At 42.7% G+C, this 24,952-nt stretch overlaps 1 protein-coding gene across 4 annotated transcripts in view; it reads left to right on the top strand.

Annotated features, from left to right (window-relative positions):
• Positions 1-23,312, top strand: part of mtor (mechanistic target of rapamycin kinase) — an 86,509-nt gene extending 63,197 nt beyond the window's left edge. For 2 of the 4 annotated variants that reach the window (XM_037104324.1, XM_037104321.1), the window contains 25 exons: positions 1,005-1,130; positions 1,901-2,032; positions 3,931-4,046; positions 5,251-5,295; positions 7,479-7,596; positions 8,120-8,326; positions 8,725-8,825; positions 8,983-9,079; positions 9,202-9,300; positions 9,415-9,537; positions 9,975-10,157; positions 10,778-10,912; positions 13,497-13,671; positions 15,166-15,301; positions 15,487-15,634; positions 18,600-18,722; positions 19,166-19,248; positions 19,339-19,411; positions 19,497-19,571; positions 20,008-20,143; positions 21,561-21,626; positions 21,730-21,810; positions 22,069-22,149; positions 22,527-22,632; positions 22,766-23,312. In XM_037104324.1, the coding sequence (XP_036960219.1) occupies positions 1,005-1,130; positions 1,901-2,032; positions 3,931-4,046; positions 5,251-5,295; positions 7,479-7,596; positions 8,120-8,326; positions 8,725-8,825; positions 8,983-9,079; positions 9,202-9,300; positions 9,415-9,537; positions 9,975-10,157; positions 10,778-10,912; positions 13,497-13,671; positions 15,166-15,301; positions 15,487-15,634; positions 18,600-18,722; positions 19,166-19,248; positions 19,339-19,411; positions 19,497-19,571; positions 20,008-20,143; positions 21,561-21,626; positions 21,730-21,810; positions 22,069-22,149; positions 22,527-22,632; positions 22,766-22,781 (2,781 nt within the window). In that variant the 3' untranslated portion in view covers positions 22,782-23,312. The remainder of the gene's footprint in view (positions 1-1,004; positions 1,131-1,900; positions 2,033-3,930; positions 4,047-5,250; positions 5,296-7,478; positions 7,597-8,119; positions 8,327-8,724; positions 8,826-8,982; positions 9,080-9,201; positions 9,301-9,414; positions 9,538-9,974; positions 10,158-10,777; positions 10,913-13,496; positions 13,672-15,165; positions 15,302-15,486; positions 15,635-18,599; positions 18,723-19,165; positions 19,249-19,338; positions 19,412-19,496; positions 19,572-20,007; positions 20,144-21,560; positions 21,627-21,729; positions 21,811-22,068; positions 22,150-22,526; positions 22,633-22,765) is intronic. The other 2 variants (XM_037104323.1, XM_037104325.1) reach the window with 1 other exon arrangement.
• Positions 23,313-24,952: the final 1,640 nt, after the last annotated feature.

The following is a 24,952-nucleotide window of genomic DNA, read 5'->3' as shown; positions in this document are numbered from 1 at the left end:
TACATTTCAACCCACAAAGCAATTTACAAGACCAAGTCTTTGGCAACTGATACATAGGGAAAAGTATCCACGATGGTCAGCCCTGCCAGCCAAGTCTTCAGTAAACTTACCTCCTGAAAACGGCATCCCTGTCCTGGAATGAGAGCCGGACAGGGTCTGCTAATTACTTATGGTGATATCATTATGAACAGTTTACTGAGACATTTTTAGATTTACAGGGGGAAAGGTTTGGGAACGCATTAGCAAAAAAACATGACAGATCTCAGCATTATGATGTCTACCGTCACACCTCTTTTGGTTCTGAATTGCCAGCATGCTTTATAAAATGATACACTGGGGCGGCGTTGTTATGCTGGCATTGCCTGGTTCAGTGTTTCAAAACAAAGGTGGCGTAGAGGCGAGCCTTTGCCGTGGTGCTGTTGCGGAATCAAAAAAGTCACCAAAAAACACCCCTGATACATGATGTATTGGCACTGAAACTCCAGTTGTGTCATGTTGCTCAAAAATATATTTAGTAAAGTGACCCTATTTGTTGCTGCTCATTCCCATGCAACCTAATTTCATCCTTCCTTGAAGCAATAGTGTTTGTAATTATAATCAAGTTTCATCAGATGAAATGTTTATATTATTTTGTCTACCCCCTGTAGATTTGTCTTCAGTCTAAATCAAACAGAGCTGGATTACGTCAGTGTCTTTCCTGTGTTGCCTCCCTCTGAGGTTTGGGTAAGGAGGATATTTAATTGTGGACGTCAGCGTATGGTACAAATATATTGATACAAACCTGTGTTTGTGTTTAGTGGCACGTGAACCTGAACTCACGTGGACATGTTTAAGACAGGGACCACTGGTAATAATAGCCGCCCCCAAGGGTTTACACTGTACCCCTCTCTCACGTGTGTTCATTCTCTTGACTTTAACGATGAGGTTCCTCTCTTTGAAGGGAAGAACAAAAGAGTGTCTTTAACCCGTCTCACCCTTGTTATTTCTGCGTGTTTTCCCTCCAGGGTTGTCAGCGCATCGTAGAGGACTGGCAGAGGATCCTGATGGTCAGATCGCTCGTCATCAGCCCCCATGAGGACATGAGGACTTGGCTGAAGTATGCCAGCCTCTGTGGCAAGAGCGGACGCCTGGTCAGTACACTGATGAATGAATCCTTTCAGCAATCCCTGATTTGACCCCTGATGCTGCATGAATTATGATACCATAATGTTTAGAAGGGAATAAATCAGAGTTGATTAAATAAGTCTTGTCAAACGGAAAGGGAAGTCAGGCTCTGACAAAGTTAAGTGCAACCATGAACTCCGGCCATGAAATTGAACTTCACTTCAACTTGTTTCAAGTTGGCCCTGATGAACGTAACACAGCATCCTCAATCACACTGTTTAGAAACCTGAACCTGCATATCAGCACAAGTGGTGCAATTTTCCATCCTCCCACCCTCACTGTTGATCTAATTGATTGCAAAGGATGGCAGACAATTGGGCAATTTTTCTTTCTACACACTCTTTGTGCATTCAAACACGTGCACAGAGACAGTCTCACACACTCACACACACACACACAGAATGCCAGAATCCTCAAAACTGTGATGTAACTGTAAAATGAGATTTGATTGGCCAACATCAAACATGGCAGGAAATATGATAACCACGGCCTGGAAAAAGTGACCGTACTAAGACATTCCGTCTGTTTTCTGTCTTATAAAATTGTCTTTATCAGCACAATCTCAATTGCTTAACAATAATCCGACCTGTTTGGTGTTCCTAAAGTCATCAAGGTAGAAGTTTGAGCTTTGCACTGTCTTTGGGTCCCTAAAAACCACCTGGGTTCCTCTTTAACTATAAACCCTCTGGCGATTAATATGCTCTTTTTGCTTCTGTTGCCCTTTCCATCCCCCTAGGCACTGGCCCATAAGACCCTGGTGCTCCTTCTCGGTGTCGATCCCTCCAAGCAGCTTGATCACCCGCTGCCAACAGCCCACCCACACGTCACTTACGCTTACATGAAGTACATGTGGAAGAGTGCCCGCAAGGTAGGAGCAAGCAAACTGACAAGTGATGGTTTACTATTTACTTTTTGGAAATACTTGGTTGCTGCTTTTATACAAGTCATCATATTTGACAAACTAATGGGGAGAGCTTAAATTACTGGAACATTGGTGATCTAAACAGCCTGAGAAACATGAACATTGATAAACAACATCTGGATAAAAAATGAACTAAAATTGCAACCTGCTTAACAGCCTTCAGACTATAGAATCAAACCTGTTTAATTAGTCCCACCAAGAATATTAAAAACAACTGAAACTGGAAAAAAAAATGTGTGTAAACAAACTCAAATGAAACCATAATGTTATAAAAAAGAAGAATACTTTGTGCAGTAAGTTCTTAGACGTTTTTTGCGTAAACTTGAGGCATACAATTAAACCAGCCTTCATTTAACAATGTAAATGTATTTTAATGTGACAGTTCAGGTATTGTTTATTCAACTGTTCCATATGCAGTTAGGCAGCAGAAGGTCATGTTGTATAGTTTTGGTTTCAGACAGGACTGTCCAAGATTTTCTCCTCAACAAGCTCCATAACTAATGTGTGAGTTTGCTGTTATGCGCCTGATTGCTTGCTAAGATTTGAATTGGCGCAGCTCTTTAGGAGTGATTTACACTCATTTGAAAGCAGCAGCTGGCCAGCAAAAATCCTCAATTGTTAACATATTTTTAATGAAGTTCGTTCATTGCTGTTGAAGTCAGATTGGATTTGATTTGGGTTCCTAACAGCAGCTCTGAACTGAAAAAATGTTAGATTGGACAATATTGTGATTAGTGAGGTTGTTCCTCTGTGGAGTTTTCCTCTGATCTGACAGATCTGACAGAGCCGTGGTGTTTCAGCAAGTCCAGCTGCTCATAAATACTGCAGGCTTTGGTTGAATTTGCATGAATTATTTTGAATCCTGCAGAGACTCACAAATAAAGCTCAGTCTTGACTGATTTCTGAGCGATTCATTTAAATCAACTCAGCTTTAGATCAGTGTCGTTTTTATTAATTATTCAAATCCATGGCAACAGTGGATGAAAAAAGTCACTTAATAGTTTACCAATAAATGTCAGTATTTGTTCAGAAAGATTTATGTTTTCTGTGTCCAGCACAAGAACAAACCACCAGAACTTCCATCCAACAGCAGTGGTGAACTTACATTATACTGAATGTTTCAAACTACATGTCACCAGAGCAGCATGGGATTGAACTGCTCTGCCCTGTGTCATGTGTCTACCCTACACACACCCATTCTCATGTAGTGCATACACCTCCACATTTATTGCCAGGTGCTGAATAGTGTTTGTGGTTCCCATTAGGGGACTTAGGTAAGTGTCAGCATAAGTGCTGCTGGTGCTAGGACCAGCTGCACTGCTTTCATGCCTACATACCAGTCAGAGTTGGAAAGGGCCCACCCGCTGTTTCCTGTGTTGTGGAACTGTAGGGAACTCTCCGTATGTCACTCATCATGTTTGCCACAACTGGTGTCTTACTCATTAACAATCCTGGAGTAGTGGGTCCTCTACCAGGGATAATGGATTAGACGTAAATGAAAGACTTTTAAAGTCAATCATACAAGTGAATTTTTGTAGAAATCATGTGAAAAAATTCAGTGTAACATTTAAGTAACAAAAACAGTGTAACCACAACAGCAGAGGATTTTCCCCAGTGAGCCACTGGTGAGTCCAGCGAACACTGATATGAACTGAGAAGAATGTCGTTTGTTAAACAGTTGGCTCTGTAGGCACAGTAGTTATACCACTTCTGGCTTCTGATAACATGGAAACACTTCCTCACAACACAACAAAGAAAGGCTACAGGAGACATGCCGAATCTGTCAAAACAAAAATAAGTCTGTGTCTTTACCCGATGTTTATAATTGTTCTATATTTCTCCAGATTGATGCCTTCCAGCACATGCAGCACTTTGTGCAAGGGATGCAGCAGCAGGCCCAGCATGCCATCGCAGCAGAGGACCAACAGCACAAGCTGGAGCTCCACAAACTGATGGCCAGGTCGGTCCTTTTTTTCTGAAAGCACAGTAGCAGCAGCAGCAGCTCACTCCCTAATGAGCCGTTTTCATGTAAAACACATTGACATGTCACAGAAGGAAAAGCACAGGTGTAGATGATGAAATGAGTGACGGTCTCAGGTCCCTGCTGGGTTTGCATGCTTGTTCACTGACGCACTGTCATGACTCCCCAGGACTCTGAATAGACCAGAGCCATCGTTAATGTTATTTGTAACACCTGTGCTTTTCCCTCTTTGACAATTCAAAATGTCTGCTGTGAAAACATCCCGAGGTGGATATCAAGCGTCTACATACCCTTCCAGACCTTTTGAGTTTTAATGAGAGATGCAGAAATAATTCCAGCAATGTTAAAATTATTGGATTGTAGTAAAATAACTTGAAAGTGAACATTTACACATAATGTTGATCTAATCAAAGACTCAGTGATACCAGAACTGATTCGAGTTCTGTATTCAGAATTCAGACGGGTATGAAGAGAAAGAATTGACATAATCTTTAAGTTTTACATTGCTCTATATAAGTTTTGACTTGACAATTTCTTTATTATGTAAGTTGTACATCAGATGACATTTAAAAAAACTACATGTCAACTATTTTGACATTAAGTCTTACTAGTCGAAAATCAGCATGAAAGCAAATAAGTGAATATAGACAAATAATGTGGAAATGTGTCTGTATAGTTGTATTGCTTTATGACATTGTGAAGAGTGCTCAAGAGAGAAGAGTGTTGCTCCCAGCTGCTAACATTACATAGTAATCTGACCAGTGAAAGGAAGGTTATAATGCTTATGAAGTTCCAGCACAGAGTAGGAGCAAACATTTTTTAAAAAGTAACTTACATGTGGTATCCTAACATGTTCAGGCTTCTTATTTCATTTGATTTAACTATTAATCAAGCAAAGAATGTATTAGGTTTTGCCAGTGTTATTTCTAACAAAGCACTGGTGAACTTGATGGAGAACACTCAGTTCTTTGAGGCAAACTCCTTTTATCATCTCTTCCATTGGATACACAGATAAGATCAACCCCATGGCTTTTCTTTCTGGGTACATATCACCAGTGCAGCTCCTGAAGGAAAGTCCAGTTCACCAGAACTAATGCTAGTGTGTCATTATGCATTTAGATGTGGTTCAGTTGTGTTAGATCTCAGAAGTAACTTTCCACCAATGTCCTTACCCCCACTCCAGCACAATGGAGAAAACATCAAAGCAACATGCTGAAGTAAGGAAAAAGTAAGCTCATGTATTTTCTGCCCTCATGTTGTAAACACACAGGGTCATGTACAGTGCGTTCTGCCTCTTTTCCATGAGCATGACCCAATCTGGCATAGCACCTTTTACTGGTCCATTGGCATCCTGCGGTCTTGGCCAGATACTCTGAATGTCTCACCTCAGACTTTTCAATAAAACGATCCACTTTGGCAGCTGGTTCCACACAGCTACTTATCAAAAACCAATCATGGCACAGTGCCTACAGGTATCACGGACCAGGTGTGTCCTCCGAAGTGGACCTACACCTCTCCAGCTGGGTGTTGTGCTCTTCAATTAACAGCCCTGGCAACTTTCCACTATCATCACTTCCCTTGACTGTGCGAAAAGATGCAGTATGGAGTCTGTTTCAAACAGCTGTCAACACAAAACCAGATCTTTTTTAAAACCTGAAATTCAAATAACTCTCATGTGTTTTCAGATGCTGATTTAGGGGGTTACAAAATGGAACGTTTCGTATTTCACCAAATTGCTGGGAACAACTTAAAAGTCTTAAAGAAGTTGTTTGCATGCTCTTGGGCTTATGGAAATATTTGAGGTTGATATGTAATGCTGTCTTCATGTGGTATGATTATAAGCTGCTCAACAGTGCAGGAGAGAGACCGATCCGCTTTGTAGAGCATTTTCTTACGGCACTTCACTGTGTGTCACGTTAGACAAACAACTCAAACAAGAGAAGAGGTGCGACCTGGGAGCAGACAGGTATAATCTTAAGCAGGCTAAAACATACAGTAGTCTCATCTGGCCTCATGCACAAACACACGGCAGTCATGTGCCCCCTCCCTTTTCATAAATCATACATGACAACAAGCGTGACAACAGGCAGGAGGGGAATTTTGTGTTCTTTTTTGCATCTTCCAGACAGTGACTGTGTCTGTCTGAGGAATGCATGTGAGGGAAAACACCTGTATAAATGTCAGTCAGGATGGGTTCTCTCCAGACGCGCTGACACACTTTCATGAATACAGGTCGGCTGTGTGGTATGGAGCACACCTGGAGTGGTCAGTCAGACACTCGCATCCATACAATCACATGGATTCCTCCACTCTCTCCTGAAAAAATACAGGCTTATTTCACCACATTTTTTTTTTCCTTTAACCTAAGATCAATAACTCTGGCGTCTCCTGTCAAAATGAACATGTTGTTCCATCTTCATACAGCCCCCCCCCATCATCCTCCTGCTTCTTCCCCTGAAGTTAAACCTGTTAACAGTTTACGCAAACGGCTCAGCACAGACATGCTGAACCCGAACTGTATGCTCGCATGGAAAAGCACTCGGGAGAAATGACGTAATCCCGAAAAGACAGTTGGAGATGCTTTGCAAACAGTATTCAGACTGCTGTCAGATGGGTCGACAACACAGTGCTTGCCAGTTGCTCGGTTTTGTCTATTGTGAGACCTATCTGTCTTGTCTCTGCCCAAGACGACTAATTTGACTATTTGCTGGTAACCATCTGTGTTTATGAGGGTGATGGACAGAGCTAAGTGGCCCTCAGGGATGCCACATATCTCACTGTAAAGAAGTGAGAGTGTTTTGGATAATTGAAACTCTCCAGATGTAATCCCAGAACCTTTCAGCAGATAATCACGCATAGCCTTAAGTAGCGATGCTTTTGACAAATGTCTGCTATGATTTCCAAGTCTTTTATCATCACCTTGCTCCTTTTTAATGGACTGCCCTTGGGTGTACTGAATGTCCCCGCCAACTCTTTTATAATCAATGACAACATAAGTGTGGTTATAACCTCCTGATGATGTTTGTTCATGACTTGTCCCAACAGTGCATTTGTTTCCTAATTGCTAATGTTATCATGTAGTCATTTAATCGCTGCAGAGCTCCGAATTAGTAACATGAACCTTGGTTACTGTTCTGGTCTCATAAATGTTGTGTTGTTTCAGTTGAATGCCAAAGAATGTCACTGTGATTATTATTTACAGAATGAAGTCCAAGGGCTTGTCATAGGCGCTTCAGTGGTTGGTGCCCACTTCATTTGTAGCTTGCAGTTTTATAAATGTGAGAGGGGAGTCATAATCTTTTGATCCACAAGGTTGAACATGCTTTTCTTAAAGAAGGAGAAATAAAAGCTGTTATTTCAAGTAATAACCTCATATCAAATGTCTCCCCTCTTTCCCATTCTTCCATGTAGATGTTTCTTGAAGCTTGGGGAGTGGCAGCTCAGTCTGCAGGGCATCAACGAGAGCACCATCCCCAAGGTCCTGCAGTATTACAGCCATTCCACAGAACACGACCGCAACTGGTACAAGGTCAGTCCCTCTCCTTTCAACTCTAACCCTTCACTTCTGACTTGTCTCTGGCCGCAGTAAAATCCCAGCTGTGTTGGCAGGAGGTCGCCCTGATGTGTTACCCGGAAAACTTGGGACCCCGTTTTATTACCCTGTAACCAAACATTCCATAACAGCTGTTTGTTTAGCTTTTGTGCATGGCTCGTTTATTTCGCTTCTGAGTTTGCTACACTGGTGGGGTCTCTTCTGTTGCATCAAAGATATGAGTTAAAAATCTCTCTGCTATTTCTTGTTCGAGGTTGTGCTGCAGGCTACACAGATGTCACATTGCCCACATGTCCTCACCAGCTCCTTTCAGCTTTGAATAGTTAACTGGTTACTAACAAACAGCAAAACAAACTCTAAAGCTTGGATCAGTAAAGTAAGACCCCACTAGGGGACATCTGTCCCTCAGTACAATGGAAAATTACATCATGAACAAACGTGGAAGTCATTTCCAGTTCTAGAAAACCAATTTCACCCCGTTTGTGCCATCTCTCGACAGGCCTGGCACGCCTGGGCAGTGATGAATTTTGAGGCGGTGCTTCACTACAAACATCAGAACCAAGGGCGCGACGAGAAGAAGAAGCTGCGTCACGCCAGCGGCGCCAGCGGTGCCAGTGCTAACAGCGAAGCCAGCAACAGCGACAGCGAGATCGACAGCACTGACCACAGTCCTGTGCCATCACCGGGCCAGAAAAAGGTCAATGAGGTGAGAGTCACAGAGAGTTGAGCCCTCTACACACCTCAGCCATTCAGTGTTCTCCTCTTCCCCCAGCACTCTGGGTCCAACTGAAGTAGAAATCTTTAGTTAAGACAGCTATGAATTTTGGAGACAAGTTGAGCCTCGCTTCAGCCTGACAAGGTATTATTACGTCAGTGCCCTTTCCCTGTCACTGTTGGTAGAGAGGGCTTTGAAAAAAATCACGTCAGCTTTGCTTCCAGTAATGATAAACTCCTGTATTTTGTTCTCTGAATAAAATCCCTGAAAGACTGTCCAAACGTTGCCATCGCCAAGGACAGTCAACATGAACAGCACAACATGTTCTCCAGTATACTTTTTATTGCCATGCATGAGAAAGCATCCTCTGTGTTGCCGTCCTTCCACAGGACCTCTCGAAGACGTTGCTCCTGTACACAGTTCCTGCTGTTCAAGGCTTCTTCCGCTCCATATCACTGTCCAGAGGCAATAACCTGCAGGACACACTCAGGTTAGTTAAAAGACTGTAACAAACATGTTGGACAAGTTGTCCAAGCCAGCAAACGGCGCTCAGATTCATGGACAGCCATCACACAGGTGTGTGAGGACAGGATGACCTCTAGTGGTTGATTGTAATACTAAAGCTTTTGACTTTTTGTGCTGTTCAGGGTTCTGACTCTGTGGTTCGACTACGGTCACTGGCCTGAAGTAAACGAAGCGCTGGTGGAGGGAATCAAGACCATTCAAATAGATACCTGGCTTCAGGTAATACATCCATGAAAATAAATAATCAGTTCCTGCTGATTTGAGCACAATATTTCAGTAGACTCTTCACAGGTAAACCCAGGTGACTGAGTTTCTGTGTCTCCGTCTCTCCGCCTGTGCAGGTCATCCCTCAGCTCATAGCTCGAATCGACACTCCTCGAGCTCTAGTGGGTCGCCTCATCCACCAGCTGCTAACGGACATCGGACGCTATCATCCGCAAGTAAGTCTGCGTGACGTTCCACAATATCAACCTGGGCCAAGAACCCATGGTCTGCCATGATAACATTAAGCACGACTGTCATGACGAGTGACTGTTGGATTGTTCACCTCCCAGGCTTTGATCTACCCGCTGACTGTGGCCTCCAAGTCCACCACCACAGCCCGCCACAATGCTGCGAACAAGATCCTGAAGAACATGTGTGAACACTGCAACACTCTGGTTCAGCAGGCCATCATGGTACAGGGATTTGGTTATTGTACTTACAAAAATCATCAATCAATCAAATCATCAATTTTTATGTTCTGTTTCGACTCAGCAGAGCAAGTTTGGCAGTTGCTTCGTCTCCATGCATGTTAAATGGAGATCGATTAACCTAGAAATTCTGGCATTCATAATCAGCATTAAAACAATAATTCTCATTGTCCTTGTCTTTCTTTCACTTTAAACAGTGTTCCCCTTAAAGAAAGAAAGATGCATCATTAGAAACGGGCATCGACCTCATACTCCGCTACTACTGTACTGTGTCAAATGGAACTTATTTATCATGAAATAAGGAAAACAACATCTAGAAAACTTGATGCAATTTATAAATTAGATACTGATCTTAAGGACCAACTATCCCATATTTTATACCTCTGAGATCAGTCTGACCTTTTCATCCTTTCTTCATCCAGGTGAGTGAGGAGCTGATCCGAGTGGCCATCTTGTGGCACGAGATGTGGCACGAGGGTCTTGAAGAGGCCTCGCGTCTTTACTTTGGCGAACGCAATGTCAAGGGCATGTTCGCTGTGCTCGAGCCTCTGCATGCCATGATGGAGAGGGGACCGCAGACCCTCAAAGAGACCTCTTTTAACCAGGTTCGTGACTTCTCAGATTGGTGTTGAATTTAGGGTTTGCCTTTGTTTACTGCCGCGCCACATCCTCTAGCCTCTGCGTGTCTGCTGATTACAACACTGATTAAAAGCTGCACGAATGTTTGTTGTTTTGTGTGCAATAGCATGCCACAAACGAAGCTGTGGCTTTTTGATCTGTTGTCCTGACATTTAGTGGAAACTCAAATACAAATACACTAAAGGAACATTCAGTTCCTGATTTGGTTGCTAAATTTATTTTCCCAGAGGTGAAAAAACAGACATACTATTACAGACATAATATTACATTTGTACCAACTTAGATCCATTCATGGTAATTTGTAAAAATGAACTGTGGGTTTGTACACAGGCCTTTTTACTTTACAGCCACAAGTCATACCAGTGACCCTGACTCTCTGCACAAGCAGCATCTGATGTTTCCATTCAGGCTGCCTTTGCAGATGTGCTCTATTAAAATAAAATACTCAGTAGATCCCGGATTAATCAAGTTGGAACATTTATGTCTAACATTCGCTTTTATAGACCAGCTTTGGCAAACCATTTTCATTTAATTGAATGAGTCATTGTACAGGGACAGAGCGTGTTTGTCTGACTTTGTCCTGCAGGCTTATGGCAGGGACTTGATGGAGGCTCAGGACTGGTGCAGGAAGTACATGCGCTCTGGAAACGTGAAGGACCTGACGCAGGCCTGGGACCTCTACTACCACGTATTTAGACGCATCTCTAAACAGCTTCCACAGGTGAGTGAAACTACAGGCTATCTGTTGTGTTCGTTTTCCTTTTGAACCACATTCTCATACCCACTGCAGTCTGCCCCAGGAGTGTGCTCAGACATAAATGTAAACCGAAGAAATTATGTAAACGTTCTTCACTGTACTCGCCAAAGGAGCAAAGAGATACTGACATGTACCAGTGAACCTTAGCTACACAAACTAATGTAAAACAGACAAATGTGGTTGATAAGAGTCTGCTGAACCAGCGACTCTGAGGCTCCTGGGAAAATTAGAGCCGACATCCCTCCAGCTCTGCATTCCTGTGTCCATTCCAATCTCCCATCAGATGGGATGAGATATATTTCGTCTTTCATGTCCTGCCTTGTTCTTTGAGCTCCTGTCAAGTAAATCCGTACATTCTATCACTTCATCCCATAAACTGGTATAAAGAAGGAGCAGGCAGAGGTTGGAAGATGATGATAGAGAAACAAGGGACTTTCACTCATTCATTTCAAAACATTGAACGGGATGCCAAAAACGGTGTTGAAATATGCTGAAAGATGGCAGGATGTGATGAGACAAGGGGATGATGGAAGTGAAAGAGGAATGGCAGAACGTCATGGGAGAGCGTCGTTCCTTTGAGATTATGTTCTCAGCAGCCAGTCTATCAACCTAATGACGAGGGACACATCAGTGGTATCAGGTCAAATGTTGCAGCAAACTTCCCTCTGGGTGTTGGTATGTGGTAATGACATTAACTTCTCTTTTCTGGCCCAGCTGTCATGCACCTAACTGTTTTTCTTCTGTGCAACTTTCTTAACATCTACCAAACCACAGTTAAACAGCAAAACACAGAAGGAGGGCTCTTTTCTTGATTATTAATTTGTTTCCCTCCACCAAAAACTCCCGTGTAAAGCATTTTTATACTAAACTTGTATTTTGTAACACACTCATTAAAGGGGGATTCCTCTATTTTTAAAATCTGGGCCCTATGTTTACATATGTTATGTATTTATCTGAAGTTTAGTTATCAGTCCAGTAGTTCACCTCACCTTTTTTGCCACTGAGAGGCTGAGGCTGTGTTCTAAGTGTCTGACAACATTACTGAAATGATTCCTTCAGAGAGAAACGTTGTTTGTCAAATAAGATGCCACAAGTCTTGTTCAAGTAGAACTATCGCTCTGAAATCTCACGAGATGAGTTGTTATAGTATGCGACGCTTTTAAGATTTTCAAAATTGGCTAAATATTCAGCCATGACTTAATTCCTGCTGGGAGTTCCTCTTAATTAACTCCAAATTCACCTTTCTGACTCGTGTTTCCACCGTCATGGTTCTGCAACAATGAGCAAGATTTCAGAGCAAGACTTGTTTTATTGGTTACAAAAAAAGGATTTTATTATCAAAAACAAATAGGACTGTCTCCAAAGGAATCATTTCTGTAAACTTGTCAATATTGTAAATAACAACCTCAGTCTGTCAGTGACAAAATTTTAAAGGTCAAAGTTGCCTCAAAGAAATACATTGCAGCTTCGTCCGATTTCCCAGCTGAGTGGCTCCGCTTGACCAATTCCAGAACTTAACCCTCTAAGACCTAGAACAATTTCTACCCTACTCTCCTGTATTTATGATTTTTTACCTTATTACAGATAACATCAACTGCAATGTGTCATTTGATCCAGAGAAACCTAATGTCTCAGTCTGGCTCATTTTGAGTCCCAATTTTCACATTTGCTTTCTCTGAGAATGGATGAATTGACAAAGGCAGTCCTTTTTTATTTATTATATTGTTTAACGTTTTTCTTTACTAAGCATTATCCTTGTGGGCTTGCATGTGGAAACACTTTTATCCTACCAGCTGGATTAGCTATTTCCGCCTGGATGAATCTGTACAAGATGTATTTACTTTTTAGAGTTCTACTAAAATTCAGTTTGCTATGTCGTGGGCTCAAGTGCTCAAACTTTACGTACACCAGGTTTTGTTGCTCCTGCAGTGAAAATGAAATTGAATTATAGATGACATTCCTGGCAGCGATCTTCACGTTGTTGAACAATGACATTGAAAATAGTTCTGTCAGGAGCTCTTGCCTCACGTGGCAAATGGAGACGGCAATGCTATTTGACACTGAGGCATGGTCCTGCTCTCAGGGATGTGCTCCCTGCTGCGACATTACAGTAAGCAGCATGAAATACTCTGCCTTATAATAACATGCTGGGAGCAGAGAAAATATTCCCCCTGTGGGCATTAACATAGAAATAAACCATCTCCAGGATGCATGTGAGCCGCAGATCCAGAGCAGGTTGCAGCTGTGATGAAGAAACCATACATTAGCATTCAGAAGTGAACTGTAAAAGCCTGTAAATTGTCTGCCAGAGTCCAGTTTGATGTGGTTTAAATCACTGATGATTGAATGCAGACAAGCAGAGAAAGCATTTATTGATGCACATAGAAGGTGAAATGCTCAAGAGTCATTTATTAGAAAACCTTTTTTCCTTGGATACGAGCCAGTGTCTGTAACACTCAGGCACTATTGGCAGGAGCTGTTTTGCCAGTGATGTTGTTTGATTGTCTCCCCCCTGTGCTACATCCTCACCTCATCATCTTTCCTGCAGCTGACCTCCCTGGAGCTACAATATGTGTCTCCAAAGCTGCTGATGTGCCGGGACCTGGAGCTGGCTGTACCAGGCACCTATGACCCCAACCAGCCTATCATCCGCATCCAGTCCATCGCCCCCTCCCTGCAGGTCATTACCTCCAAGCAGCGCCCACGCAAACTCACCATCATGGGTAAGATTAGGAGGAAATTGCACAGGCCTTGTGGCTCCGAACCCATTAGATTAAGAAAGCAGATGAAAGAATATCAGTAGTCAGAGTTGCCGACTTTCAGCAGGCATGGGCCATCACATTAGAGAAAATTCAGCGAACAACAAAGGCCACAATTTATTTTGAATTCATCAGTCATGGCAAAGTTCTGTGTGGATAAAACAGAGTAAAAATCTCCTTCTCAAACGGAAGCAAAATCAAACCAGCAAGGAAGTTTAAACCAAAATGAATCCAAATCATCACAGAAAAAAAGCCAACAACTTTTTTTTTTTCTTCTCTGTGGCCAAGAAGACTCATGTCATGAGTCACCTTTTTTCCCATTTTCTATCCCAAAAGAAACGATGCATACAGGCGCAGATTAAATTATAAGATAACGTCTCAACACTGTCCACTGGCATTAATTTGAATACAGAATTAAAAAAGTCTGACACCCTGTTCCCTCCAATGTTTTGTGATTTGAGATACAACACTGAAGTGATGAAGTCACCTTGTTTTAAAGCCAAATGCTCAGACGATCAATCACAAATGGTTCCCTCCACATCTCTCTTCTCCAACACTCAATGTGATGCCTTGTCCTGGAGTATCCCATCAGTGTTACACATTATGCTCTGTAGAAGATGATAAAGCCAATAAATCAAGTGACCTCTGGAGGAAGACTTCAGATTAAGACCTGTCACCCGCTACAGCCTTAGATTTAATGTCAGCGCTCTCCGCCTCTAGTGACACACAATACAGTGCTTACTGGGATTGTCATTAGGAGCAGACTGAGGTTACAACAGGGACTCTGTCTTACTCGTTCCACTGAGAGGATCAGGTAACTCCATTAAAGGTAGTACGGCAATTAGAGTGTCAGTGAACTCATTGTAATGTGGTCTGTTCAGAACACTGAGGAGAGAATAAGATAGTGGAACAGTAAGATGTGTGACATCATCAAATACATTTTCCTCTCTTAAGCGCTTAAAAACTTGATTCTGCTTCAATTGACTGAGGTGATGTCAGAGTTCATCCAGTGCATGTATATACATTTTCTGCTGCGAATGAGATGACCAAGACACAATCAACAGATAGAACTTCAGATGGTACTTTCAGCCTGGTACTGTGTTGGTTCTCCTCTCGGGTTCCTTTCCAGTACAGTTATTTTACCACAATCCCTCATATCTGTCGCTCTGGATTGCCAGTCCAAACCGAGGGTGACCATAAAGTGAGGCATTATTGGTCCAAAGCCTACAGTAGGAGTGATGTGGTTCTAATGAAATCATTTATTGCCTGCTCAAACTCAATTCACATTGCTCCAGGCGAAGGTAATGGTGATGCAGCTGCAGAGCAGCAGGGGAACACCCCGGAGAAAACAACCAGTTCTGCCAGATCCAACCATATAATGATCCTTATTTAATGCCGTCACCTTTTTTTTTTTTTGGAGCAACGTGTCAATGTTTTGTTTTGTGGCGCCCTCTGCAGGCAGCAACGGTCACGAGTTCATGTTCCTGCTGAAGGGCCACGAGGACCTGAGGCAGGATGAGAGAGTCATGCAGCTGTTTGGTCTGGTCAACACACTGCTGGCCAACGACCCTGCGTCCTTGCGGAAGAACCTCAGGTAGACATGCAGTTCTCACACACACACACACACACACACACACACACACAATCTCTCTGAGGTGTGTGTCTTGAGCACACATGCTTGTATACTCTCACAGCTGAGGAAATTAAGTTGAAAAAAACTAACCTTGAAACCTTGACAATTAACTATCCGCTTGTTTGTGTTTGTGTTGCATTCATCAGCATTCAGCGCTACGCAGTGATCCCCCTGTCCACCAACTCAGGCCTGATTGGCTGGGTGCCCCATTGTGACACCCTGCATGCCCTCATCAGAGACTACAGGGAGAAGAAAAAGATTCTGCTCAACATAGAACATCGCATCATGCTCAGGGTGAGGAGCCATTAACATAACCACTTGGTTTCTCCTTCCTTCTCTCAATAAACAGAAAACAGACTGATTTATTGTACTCCATTACGGTTTTCTCAATTAATTAAATCATCCACCAACATGATGAGGTAGGCTATTATGTTATATATATGTTATACTGTGTTATGAAATGCGTATAGCCATCTATAAATTAGGGCTGTCATGATATAAGATTTTAACTATGCCACTATCATCGCCAAACAAGTTCACGATAACGATACCGAAAAATTACTCTTGCAATCAAAACTAAGTTCCATTTTCTTTACTGTGTGTTTTGTCTCTTATTTTAACAAGTAAATGATCCTCAAAATATGAGTGTAGGGATGTGGAGAGAGTCTGTAGGCATAACCTTTTAAAAAAGTGTACAGACAGAGCAGTTGCACCCAGTTACATGTGAAAAGGCCACAGATGAACTCAAAAACAACAGATGTACATGGCCTAACATTCTCATGCACGGTGTTATCATGTGTATTTTTAATGCAATATCGGTATGTCAGCTCTTAATGTGCAAGCTAAAGTGATTAGCACAATATCAGGAGACGCCTAGCTTAAATGGCCTTACATGTCGGCATATTACTCCCTATTTTATGCCAACTGTTGGTCTCATTCATGAAATGTTTGTAAATGTGTAATTTTCATCTAAAACATCCACACTAAATACGAAATAGATTCATCAAAGCTGAAGAAGCATCTGTTTTCAGTGATTACACTGATGAATACCAATCAGCCTTTAATGAAAACACATTCGCAGCTCCTTAATTGTCACAAATTAACTACATATCTCTGCCTCAGAAAGCTCAATTAGTCGAAGGAGAACACACATACATAATCTTCCTCACTGAACTCTCACTACAGTGAGATGAAGTGCCTCAGATGACACATGTAAACAGCAGAGAAAGAGCAGGTGACGACCCTGAGAGTGGTTTGATTGAAAACGGTACACTGACAAAGGTCTCGCGGTCAACTGAAGAAAAACAGCGAGGCTACAGGAGGAGGGCAGGGCTGAAGTATTATTGGCCCACAGTGCATCATGTCCAACCATGATTCATTGAGCAAGAGGATAAATAAGAAACAGACTAAGTAAACGAGTGGGAAGAGTCTCTCCCAGCCTGTCCTTCAGTTCTCCGTCAGTCCAAGAGTAAAATAACAATGATGGTTGTAATTAACTGCAAATTAAAAATAAGACACAACCATTCCTACTTTGCTTTTCAAGGCTACGCAGATATCCAGATATGCCGAAAGCCTGCTGAAACGCTTTTTTCATCAGTAAAAGTGAACATTGAACCGAAACATGACCTGTGAAGTGTGCAGTCTAATTTATCTCAGATGTGACAACAAATACAGGCAAATAAACCATGAATGGAAATTGCCTTGCACACAAGTACTATTCTGCTGGCACGTTTAAAAGCATAGTATGCTGCACTGTTTGGTTGCTGTTTGAAAATAAAGCACTCAATTGTGGATCTTCACCCCTGCCTCAACTCAGCCAAGAGGTCAGAGGTGGTCAAGTGAGCGAGACAGTGAATAAAGAGAGGCAGCAGGGTTACTGAGAGCAAAGCAGTGAAGCAGAAAGAGAAAACATTATATTTTTTATCGTTTTACACCGTTTACATTCGAAAGACCAAATAAGCAGGTCCACAGCTCCAAGCAAAGGTGACGCATTGCTGGATTTTGTGTGGATTCAGCTGAAGCGGAGCTCCCTAGAGGTCGGGGCTAAACTCTAAACAAACACATAGACCAGAAAGTTTGAGCAGAGTAAAGCAGGCAGAGCAGAGAGGTGAGACAGCAAGTAACCTGGTCGTCATGTTTTTGTAAAGTACCACCATTGCGCTGTTCTTAGTTTGGAGCTACACACCACTGCACAAGGGTGGATGCCCAGAAATGTTCCAAACACAGCAAAATAAGAACAAAATGAGAAATAAAAGGCAGCTGACAGAGTCTGCAGATACAGATGCTAGCAGTCCGTACATTGTTTTAATTTTATTTGTGGAGACGCTGCATAATGCCTTCAAGTAAGACACAGTAAGTTCATTTTCAATTTACTAATAGCGTGTAAGTTATTAATGATGCGTTACATTCAGTTTAAGCCTCCTAAAAGACAAGATATTAAGCTGACCAGTCAATCAGTCAGCTCATTAATCACTTCCAGATAAAAGATGAGGATGACTGCAGAGTGAGACAGTGATTGAATCTAATCTTTTCTAATCACTTTGTTTCTTTTTGAAAACAAAGAACTTTGTGTTTGTTTTAGTTAAAGCATTATTCTGGTTATACGCTGCTGTCCAGTACACACCTGCAAGGCAAACACAGTCTTGTTACATGTGAACTGTTATTAATGCATTTTCTAACAAAATAATTAACACTCGTACTCTATCAGGACCTGCTTGCATTCAGTTTTTAATTTTCCCTGACCTGAATAGCTTTTATCTTAAAATAAACACAATTTACTATTTGTAATTACATTAGCATGTAGAATGTATTAGGCTAATATATTTACCAGTTGAATTCACTTTCGTTGGCTGAGAGTTCATCAACATAATTGATGTAAATACTTATTAAATAATTTATTAACCTTAAAAAGGCGCCTCATTCAGAAGCTGTGAAATATGCATGTTATTAAAGCTCAGCAGAATGCAGAGGTGTATGAACAATGTTCAATAGTTTAATCACCCTTTGGAGCTTGTGTTTCCCCCCTGTGGGAGTCTACCACACAATGGCTCTCGTGGTCTCTGCAGTGAGCACCGTCAGTCATCATGGTGGAGGGAGGCCCAGGTTGAAAATAAGAATCATTATCCCTTTAAAATCCTTCCATTCACTCAGCTTTTCCTCTACTCTCTGGCTTCCAAAATGTCTAAATATACTCCAAAAACAGATTTATTTTCTTTTCAGATTAAAGTGTGGTTTGATGATGGGGCTTTGTGTGTTTCAGATGGCTCCAGACTACGACCACCTGACGCTGATGGAGAAGGTGGAGGTGTTCGAGCACGCCGTCAACAACACGGCTGGAGACGACCTGGCCAAGCTCTTGTGGCTCAAGAGTCCCAGCTCTGAGGTGAGATGCTCTGTCAGCCCGTGGAATGACGACTGTGTGTTAAGCATCCATCCTCATGTTTCAGTGGTTCTGGGATCAGTTGTGGAAAAGATGACAAATTATCCAGATGTCCAAGAGACTGGCAGTCATTTTGAAAGGTTTTCCTTTGATGCAGATGAAACATAGTAAGAAGAGGAAAACGTTTTAAGTGTATCTTAACACGTGAGTGAAATAAAACTGAAGAATCAGTTTCAAGAAGTGATTCAGCAGGACTTAACAAACAGACCTTAAAATTTAATTCATTATTTTTAGGACCTTCTGTGCTTGATGTACTGCGTGCTCAAGTGTCTGAACAGATATCTGAAGCCGCCTGCCAGAGATCTCTGAGCCACTTTCCACTCTGATCTGCTCTAATGTTGTGAACCAGAGGAACTCTCATAATGCAGCTGTTATTCCTCCTCCAGGTTTGGTTCGACCGGAGGACCAACTACACCCGCTCCCTGGCTGTGATGTCCATGGTGGGCTACATCCTGGGACTGGGCGACAGGTGAGAGGTCTTGTGTTATTTCGAGCAGGTTGTTAGAATAATGAGGACGATAGTTCTCATCAATAAGGGCACTGTGTTTCTGTTCTCCAGACATCCATCCAACCTCATGTTAGACCGGTTAAGTGGCAAGATCCTCCATATTGACTTTGGAGACTGTTTTGAGGTGAGAAGAGACTTTCTCTCAATCTGTTGTCCACTGATTCATTTTTGAATTTCTCTGAAACTGACTGTCTTACGACCTTCGACAGGTCGCCATGACCAGAGAGAAGTTCCCTGAAAAGATCCCGTTCAGACTGACGAGGATGCTGACCAACGCCATGGAGGTATGCAACTCTGTTGTTGACGCCCTCAACACACTCAAACTACGAACACTTTACAGGACCTAAACTGAATCCTGTCTCAGCTTCTTCTTTTACACCTTCTGTGTTTCAGTCAAAACAGTAATTAATCTCTTACAAGTGTGCGGTGTTTAATTAGTTAGTTATTAGAATGGTGACTCACTGTGTATTGTCTTCAATGAGCCAAGACAAAAAGGAATTAAATAAGAAAGCATTAAGACACAAAATTCCTTATAATTATAAAAGTCTTCAATGTTATAAATACTTTAATGGAAGATTCAAAGACCTAAATATACGCATCAGCACTCCTCAGAACACCAGACTGGACCTTCGACCTCTCTGTAATGTACAGACACCGAATCCTCTGATGTTCTGGAAGGTTCATCTCCACTAGTAACGGTTGTGTCTGATTGGGTGACAGGTGACCGGTTTGGACGGGAACTACAGGATCACCTGCCACACGGTGATGGAGGTGCTGAGGGAGCACCGGGACAGCGTCATGGCCGTGCTGGAGGCCTTCGTCTACGACCCGCTGCTCAACTGGAGGCTGATGGACAGTAAGAGATCATCAGCTGCTCACGTTCAGTAGATTTAGTGAAAGAACACAGACGGTGCACAGCTGACAAGTTGCAGACTGGAACGGCCGTAAAAGCATCGCATGATTAAAAAAAATAAACCAAGAAAAATACACTTTGTGAAAGTCAGCGTGTATTACACCACTTACTGTACGGTCGAAAATCCTCTTTTGAAGTGTTGTGATAGTGGAGTGTTAAATTCAATCCGACTGACCTAAAAAGATTCAAGTGTTGTCCCAGAAGTGAGATGGAAATCAATTTTGCTGGTATTTGGGATAGAAATTGACCAAACGCTCAAAGAAGTGTTGTAGACATCTGAAGGTCTTTGGTTAAGTTCAAGTGAACAAAGCGAATGTCTCCAGCACACTCTCAGCTAGCACTGTCACGGTCGCCTTAAGCAAGACGTTTTCTCTGCGGCAGAAGAATACAATGCCAGAATTGTATGGCATTTATTTTGATCATTAAGAAACATAGGAGAAATGAGATTTGAGAAACACTGTGTTGTTGCACAAAGGGTCTGTTTTTTAATGCGACACATTTTCACCCAAAAACGGATATTCAGTCATTATCTGCTCAGCCTCATGCTGATTCAAAGTCAGGTAAAGTTATTTCTGGAGCTTCACAGCACAGCAGTGTTGCAGATTTCTCCTCAACAACTGAAATACATTTTGCACTTGTTCTAAAATGTAAAAAATAACATAAAATGGCTCCAGATCATTGTCAGTGTAATCCAAGTATTCTGCAAGTTATTGGCACCCTTGACAGGATGTGGAGCTCGTGCACTCGCTTCAGACGGGGTGCACAGCAACGCTTTTAGCCTCTCAGCCAGGCTGAGATTTCCACTGTCAAAAGGTTATAAATAATGTCTTTTAGAATCATCTTCCAGAGACTTGGATTATGCTGGACGAGTTGTATGAAACCATTTTATGTTTTTGCTGTTTTTAACATTTCAAAACCCCATCCCCTGTTTTGCTGTGAATCCCCAGAAATGTTTTGTGGACTTTAAAACTTCACCTGACTTTTCCATCAGCGGGGGGGTGAATAGATAATCACCAAATGTGGATTTTATTGGTGAAATTTTGATTGTCAACATCACAGGGAGGACTTTGTCTAACGTAAAGTGTTGTGAACACTTTCCTCTTGCAGCAGGAAACACTTCCGGCACGTAGATATATAAGATCTGACAGTCAATTTGCAAAATTGAAACAGATCTGCTGTGAATGTCAGAGCCTTACCATTTGTAAAGGTTAAAAAAGAGTGTCATTTTTCTGCATTTAAAAAGGTCAGAACAATGTTGCTGTTTCCTGTGTGATGGTGGAAGAAGAGAATGTAGGGCAGTAATTGTCATGTTGGGGAAAAGCCTGCTTGTTCTCACACATCTCACCTGTTCGACTCGCAGCAAACACCAAAGGCAACAAGCGTTCCCGCACCAGGACCGACTCGTACACCGCTGGACAATCCGTAGGTGAGTGCAAAGGTACTTCACCCACAGTTCAAATTGAGGCCTTGTTTCTTACTTAATAATATAAGAGCATGTCTACAGCTTTAACTGTGTTCTGTCATTGCAGAGGCCCTTGAGGGAATAGACCTTGGAGAGACTACACACAAGAAACCAGGGACCACAGTACCCGAATCCATCCACTCCTTCAGTGAGTGATCAGTTCATTCTGTTGTTGGACAAGCCTTTTGTTCTCTCTCGGCTCCCCACTTCAGCGCCGAGCTCCCTCGCTGTCATAAATGATTGGTGCAACTGCTTTGCGATCGCAGGGCAGCACTTAAGTCCACTTTTGACATCTGTCTGCTGCACAAAGAGACACTGAGAGCACTTGAATTTGCTTTTTCCCAAGTTGTTGGAGGTTGATGGTCGACTCCGTTTTTTTTTTTTTGTTGTTGTTGTTTTCTTTCAGTCGGAGACGGTTTGGTACAACCCGAGGCACTCAACAAGAAAGCCATTCAGATTATCAACAGAGTGAGAGACAAACTCACAGGTGAGTTCTGCCGCTCTAAAGCACCAGCCTCAGTATTACAAGGGTCAAAACAGCAGCATTATTATTACTTCAGGAAACAGGAAACTACACTAAACTGCCTCAGGTGAAATGTTTTTCTTTTTCTCCTGAACTCACCACTCAAAAGAGACAGCTCAAATTCTTTATTGTAAAAGATTTATTCAGTTTCTTCGATGCAGCAAGGGATCTTTGATGGTTGATTCGGACATGCAGGACTTGTTCTGTGGACAAAAGCTCTCAAACAATCCAAAAAATACGTGGGCGTCCCTGATTGAACCCCCTTGAAATCAGAACGCCTCACCAGATTGAACACTCTGGCCAAGGTCTAGTGTTTCTGATGCGAGCTTGTCCCCACGCAGGTCGAGACTTCTCTCATGACGAGACGCTGGACGTGCCAACGCAAGTGGAGCTCCTCATCAAGCAAGCCACGTCACACGAGAACCTGTGCCAGTGCTACATCGGATGGTCAGTGCCGCCGCTCGAGCTAATGAAAACAGACGACCACAGTAACACGATGACCCCATGTGCACATCATCCTGTAGTTTTCCCCGGACTTTTGTGCTCAGCTTGAGTAAATCTCTGCTTTTTCTTTCTACAGGTGTCCATTTTGGTGAAGAATTGGATGCGGCAGCCAAGGTTACACTAGACATTTGTTCTCCAGTAAACCCAGAGGAAGCACTCGACTCAAATATGTATCCACTGAAAAATGTACTTAAGGCAACGTGCCGAGCCTTTGAGGAGAGATTTTTTTTTTCATCGTTGTTGGTCTGATTTTCCAGTGGCATGTGTTCAGTTCACGAGGTCGTATTTTAAGAGCTTTGTTTTTACCTGATCATAGTAATTTAATGCCTCACTCACTTTTAACCACCATAACCACTTGCTAAAGCTTTCTACAGCGGCCATATTGTAATAAGTTATGATATTTCTGACTTTGACAAGCGGTTTGCCTCTTAGAAAACCCAACGGTCCGTTCTGTCATGCTCATGTGTATTAATATGACCATTATCACTCACACGCTCTGCCTTTAACCAACTTAAACATTCTTAACAGTTCACTAATAACGAGATATAAGTTAAAATTGATTTGAGATGATCGCAATGTACTGTATGGGCATTTGTGCGCCATTAAACCCTGTACAGATACCACTGTGACTGCGCTGTGTTCATTTCACCGTACAGGCTGTTCATTTGGCTGAGCTTAAAAACCGAAAAAATGCCAGTAGAGTGTAAAATCAGGCATATTTTTGTATTCGAAGACGAGGTCCCTCCTCCAAGCTCTCCCCTTGTTTTACTTGTCGTGCCCACAGAGGGCACTCTGACTCCTAATAAGACCCTTCTCCTCCATCTTCTCAGGAAATACTGGGAGAGGATACACACACTCATCACACCAGAGACGATAAGACCAGGCTACATTCTTCCTTTAAACCAGAGCAAAATAACAGTAATACTTTGGATTTTGAACATTTTTCTTGGAAATTGCCACGAGACGGCCTGCCCTATATTTATCCTCATCTCAGCACCGCGGGGAGATGCAGTCATTCCCAGCGAGCGCAGTCCCCCGACTAAAGTAAAACCGAATCAGATGCAGCAAATTGCAGAGGCAGCGGCGGTGGAGACAACTATTAATTTGGTTTCCTGTGCTGTTATCTGGTCAATACAAGGTAGCTCCTGTTTTACTTTTCGCTCATTGCTATTCCCCGTCTTATTCCCCCCATTTATTTCTCCCCTGCATTCTCCTCTGAAGGTTAATTACTTATAGATAGTTAAGGATTACGGATCAACGAACAGCAGCCCATTGATCTCTTTCCTGCCGTGCCCACCTCTGCAATGTCACAGTCTTTACACATCGGGACAGAGGCCTGGTGATTATCTGTTCATATCGATCGATCCATCCTCTGCTCCCCCTCCCTCCCTCCCTCTCCCTCCCTCGCTTCCTTACCTCCACACGTCACTTACTTCCCTCCCGCCGCCAAAAGCTCATTATTGAAAATGTGACTTTTCATAGTCCGCGCCACCGTTTCTGTTGTTCTTTCTCAGCCGTCTAATTTGTTTGTATTTTTTCAGCCTCTCCAGTCTGTTGAGGGGCCGGCAAGTCAATAGCTCAAGTTAAAGAGGGCCGCATTGATTGGGAGAGGGATTTAGCTGTTTACCAACTGTGGAAATGGGAGAGGGCCACAGAAAAAAAGATAGCCCGGGCGCACGCACGGAGCGAGCCAATGGTGACGAATGATACTCATTGGAAGACAATGCCCACGAAAAATGAGGGGAGGTGCAGGGCTTGGCGGCGGAAGGCTGTGCATGCAAGCAGGCCACCCTCCATCAGCCTTTAATGTTGTCACATGAGGCCGTCCACACCTGCCGCCGCCAGGAATGACGCAATACAGTAAAGAATTCAGAAAAAAAGTAGTGCTCCTGCCGGGCCTGTCAGCGTTGCGTGTATTTCCTCCTGTTTTTCCACTTCCTTGCACCCTCTTTAGCTTCTCATGACCTCTCGAGATTTCGTGAGTGCTCTCTCTGCAGCTCTCGCCACGTCTGGAGTGTAGCCACACGAGCAGAGGCACACTCAGGAAGGAGAAGATATAATTTTTCTGGTAAAAGCCTCTAATTACTTTCAACTTATCAGCCTGAATAGCCAAACATTCCCCTTCTTCTTCTTCTTCTTCTTCTTCATTGCTCTGAATAAAGAACACTTTGAGTCCATCGGGTTACTTTAAAAGAGAACAGCACCGTAGCACACATCAGGTGACCTCAACTGGATGGATGAAAAATGTTTGATTTGCTTCTCT

The sequence above is a fragment of the Acanthopagrus latus genome, chromosome 7, assembly GCF_904848185.1.
Source record: "Acanthopagrus latus isolate v.2019 chromosome 7, fAcaLat1.1, whole genome shotgun sequence".
In the NCBI taxonomy this organism is placed as follows: domain Eukaryota; kingdom Metazoa; phylum Chordata; class Actinopteri; order Spariformes; family Sparidae; genus Acanthopagrus; species Acanthopagrus latus.
Note: the sequence above shows the minus strand (reverse complement) of the source record. Positions and strands in the feature narration are given on the sequence as shown.